The sequence below is a fragment of the Sinocyclocheilus anshuiensis genome, unplaced genomic scaffold (assembly GCF_001515605.1).
Source record: "Sinocyclocheilus anshuiensis isolate Anshui unplaced genomic scaffold, SAMN03320099.WGS_v1.1 scaffold6225, whole genome shotgun sequence".
Lineage (NCBI taxonomy): Eukaryota > Metazoa > Chordata > Actinopteri > Cypriniformes > Cyprinidae > Sinocyclocheilus > Sinocyclocheilus anshuiensis.
Window position 1 is genome coordinate 11,201 of NW_015542866.1, and position 2,812 is coordinate 14,012.

General features: G+C 39.9%; 1 protein-coding gene across 1 annotated transcript in view; it reads right to left on the reverse strand.

Annotated features, from left to right (window-relative positions):
- Window positions 1-381: 381 nt before the first annotated feature.
- The window catches only part of lmcd1 (LIM and cysteine-rich domains 1), an 8,782-nt gene continuing 6,351 nt past the window's right edge, over window positions 382-2,812 (reverse strand). Inside the window, exons 2-3 of the mRNA XM_016494313.1 lie at window positions 755-970; window positions 382-574 (exon numbers count right to left, since the gene is read on the reverse strand). Coding sequence (XP_016349799.1) covers window positions 446-574; window positions 755-970 — 345 coding nt within the window. The 3' untranslated portion in view covers window positions 382-445. The remainder of the gene's footprint in view (window positions 575-754; window positions 971-2,812) is intronic.

A 2,812-nucleotide genomic window follows, 5' to 3' on the forward strand; every position in this document is an offset into this window, starting at 1 on the left:
GTGGGCGTGCGATGATGAATCAGGCATTGACCTTGTGTCTGTGCAGGCAATCTTGTTGCTGACGTATTACTCTATTAAAACTCAGAAGTGGAAACTAGTTTTGGCAGCTTGGTTTCAAGAAAAGTTGTTTTTGGACTAACAAGGAAGTTCTGCAAACATTCTATTTTTATACATTTTAGTACAATGACGTCTTATGTGTCAAAAGATCAGGGAAAATTTGATTTCTCAATTCATGACCCCTTTAATAGGTCCTAGACTTTCAATAAACACTGATATTTAGTGTTTTTGAGGATGCTGACATAGAATATGTCAGGGTTTGTATGGGTTTCTATAAGCAAATAAAAAATTCCACCAATAAAAAAAAGTTAAAATTGTGGAAAATTGTCTTTAAAACAAAGAAAGTGCCATTTTAACATATTTTGGAGTATTTTCTGTCTATTCTGAACTATTTTGATTGCCGCTTGTCACAAGCACATTGAACTCTGAGATTCTGCCCACACAGCCAGCAGCAGAAGTGTTCCTTATGCCACACATGACCGCTGGCCTCCTGAAGGAACATTTCTGAGAAGATCAGCTACAAAAGAAAGTGAGAGAATTCATTTGTGTTTATTTCACATACACATCTCAAGCTAAAGAATATGTAACCAAATGTAGATTTCTTGGTTATGCCTTCTTGTGAAAGTTTTCTAAAAGTTCAGTTAATTTTTTTTATACCTTTTAGTAAAAATGTGTTTTAAAAAGCATTTTATTTTACCTCATCACAGCCCAGGCAGCGAGGTCTGATGCTCTGGCAGTAATGGCGTCCACACAGCAGCGCTCCTTCCTTCCAAAAGTAGATCAGATCCACCAGAGGCTCACCACACTCGCAGCACACAAAGCAGTTGGGATGCCACAGTCTAGTGTACCCGGCCCTGTCGGCGTATACCACAGGACTGTCCATAGCTGCCAACTGTCCACAGCCACTGCAATGCTAAGAGGCAGAGTTAGGGGAAAATACCAAAGCTGGATCAACCACAAAAAATCAAAATGGTGAAAGCCCATTGCTATGATTAGGTATTGCATGTGGAAAACTTTTACTATGTATTTACTATTACAGCTATCAAGATTAACTTATTGTGAAAAGTGTTGATTAAAGCATTATATTTATATTTAATATTAATATATTCAGTCTGACACTCATGGCCTGCCAGGCCTCGGCCTGTGTGGCGAGGGGTTGGATTAGTTCGGGTGGTGAGTCGCCATGCGGGGACTTGACACTCGTGATAACTGGAAGATGAAATTTGCTCTCTTTTTGAAAATGTTTTTTATTTTTCTCGCTATAACAGCGGCTGTTTGTGAAGGCGCTTTTGGAACGGGCCCAGTATTCACAACAGTTTCTAGAATCTAAGGAACTGAACGGGGTGCTTGAGGGCACAACAGAGGGCGTTTTTGGGGTGGTCTGGTGCTGGCGAGACTTTGACCCCTCATCTTCCTGCCCAGCAGATCAGGACGACGCCTGAGGCGCTGGATCCAACGTCAGCTTGGGCCAGGGTCCTTGGCGCTTCGGAAATGGGTAACGTCTGACCGAGCGGGAGTGCTATCGGGGCTCAGGCTTCTGAGAAGGCTGAGCGGGCGGCGTCGCAGGTTTCGCTGGCTGCTGTGCTGGTGCAGGTCTGGGGCGACTGGTGGCCGTTGCAGAGCTGGAACGCTTAGGCAGGAAGTGCCGCATTGCCTGGGATGACTTCTGTGCTGCTGTAAAACGCTCTGCAAATTAGTGTTAATTTTGTCAGCTATTTTCATTTTAATCTTAGTCCCGGGCTAAAATGTCCTTGTTAGTTTTTATCATATTTAGTCAACCTTATCCTACTTAGTTTTAGTCAAGTTTTAGTCGACTAAAAGTCTCAACATTTTAGTCTAGTTTTAGTCAATGAAAACTTGACATTTTAGCAATAAGATTATTATTAATTAACTGTACAGCAGTATTCATTTTGGCAGCCATTTTTAATTTAGTCTTAGTCTTACTCAAATGTACATTTTAGTTATCATATTTAGACAAACTTGTCCTGTTTTTGTTTATTTAATTAAATGTATGAGCATTTTAGTCAGGTTTTTTAGTCAATGAAATATTAGTCACATTTTCGTCATTCTGTATAATGGTTAAACTGATAAAAAATTATTTTTTTCTCAAAATTATAATTGTAATGATTGTTGTCATTTGAGAAATGTACTTTTGCATTTCAGGTATTGCACTTTCTCCAGTAAGCACAAATCAATAGAATGTGGACAAATACATGGTGTATTTGACCTCATCTAGTTTACTGATTTATTATAGGCTTTTTATTATATAAATCAACACCAAAGACTTATGCAATCTCCCTGTCTACGTGATAAAAACAGCTCAAACAAACGAAAAATATTATAACAGTGAAATTCCTAGTAATTTCACTAATTCCATAATTGCATTAGTCTATTTCTCTATTAAAACAACAGCGATTAAGTAAGTATATTTATGCAGCGATCACAATCAATATAGTGAGATCTCATGACAGAACACTGACAGGCTGAACGACGGTTCCCTTTCATGGGAACTTCGAACTGCGTCCTCTAGGGGTCGCTATGGGGAACGTCTCGTCGTGACCCGTGTCTGAAGCATACATTGAAAAAACACCAACTCGTTGACCGGCGACAGCCATGACGTCACTACCGGTGCGACTATAGTATAAATAGGCGCCGGGAGCACACATCATTCTCTTCTTCATCTTCATTGACTGTTTTGTTTGAAGCGTGCATTTCTGTGGTAAGAGCGATCTCTATTCATCTCATTATGGCGAGC